The following is a 937-nucleotide window of genomic DNA, read 5'->3' as shown; positions in this document are numbered from 1 at the left end:
CAGTCTAGAAAAATATAATTAACCATTTTTAAGTTTAATTTATTTTTGAAATAGTAAAATAAATTACCTGTAATACATGTTGTTTTTGTTCTTCATTTTTTGTAAATTTCTTATTATATTCTTCTATAAACTTGACTCCCCTCTCAGCTGTGTCATTCACGACTTTTAGTGAGTTTATAATGTGTTTTCCTGTTATGTAGTCCTCGTGATTATTCCAATTGGCCGGATCAATAGTTAAAAACTGTGTGGAAATTTGAAATCTCTTGAACATTCCAATCGATTTAGAGTTTATTAAGTCAATTAAAAGATCTTTTTGTATAAAATGTGAAACATCTTCAAATTTAAGTCCTATTTTTTTTTTCAACTCGATTTCTTCCTCTTCGTCGTTTATGCTTGAATCGTAAGTACTCAATATTCTCTCAGCCATTTTGAGTCTCGTACTGTTATCTACACGATCGTCAAATATCGAAAATGTAACACACTCTGGATTTAAATACCACAGATGATTTATTATTTTTTTTAATGCTACGTCTGCAACTCATTTATTATGCAATTTATAATCTTCTAATTTTTTTAAAAATAAAATGTCATTTAGTGGAGCTTCAATTGCATTGGGTGACGAAAACCAAGCCTGAACGTAACATTTAACTATAAAACAACAAATATCTTTTAATGCCTTTTCTTCTTTGCTATTTAATTTAAATTGATCTTTAAATATATACAGGGTGATTCTTTTATCGTTGAACACTCATTATCTCGAAAAGTATTAACTTTTTTAGATTTTTTTTTTTTTTTTAATTTTAGTTTTATGTATTTCTACATTTGTATAAATGTTTTATATTTTTCACCCTTATATTAATAAGGTAAACTACTATCAACTTTTGATTTTCAAATGGTAACCTATACTTAAAATTTCATAAATTAATAATGCTATTTT

At 25.9% G+C, this 937-nt stretch overlaps 1 protein-coding gene across 1 annotated transcript in view; it reads left to right on the top strand.

Annotated features, from left to right (window-relative positions):
• Positions 1-584: 584 nt before the first annotated feature.
• LOC115034586 overlaps positions 585-937 on the top strand; it is a gene marked incomplete at its 3' end in the record, with an annotated part of 1,305 nt that continues 952 nt past the window's right edge. The window contains exon 1 of the mRNA XM_029491886.1: positions 585-615. Within this exon, the coding sequence (XP_029347746.1) occupies positions 585-615 (31 nt within the window). The remainder of the gene's footprint in view (positions 616-937) is intronic.

The sequence above is a fragment of the Acyrthosiphon pisum genome, unplaced genomic scaffold (genome assembly GCF_005508785.2).
Source record: "Acyrthosiphon pisum isolate AL4f unplaced genomic scaffold, pea_aphid_22Mar2018_4r6ur Scaffold_142;HRSCAF=528, whole genome shotgun sequence".
In the NCBI taxonomy this organism is placed as follows: Eukaryota; Metazoa; Arthropoda; class Insecta; order Hemiptera; family Aphididae; genus Acyrthosiphon; species Acyrthosiphon pisum.
The sequence above is the reverse complement of the archived record's forward strand: the minus strand, read 5'-3'. Positions and strand labels throughout refer to the sequence as shown.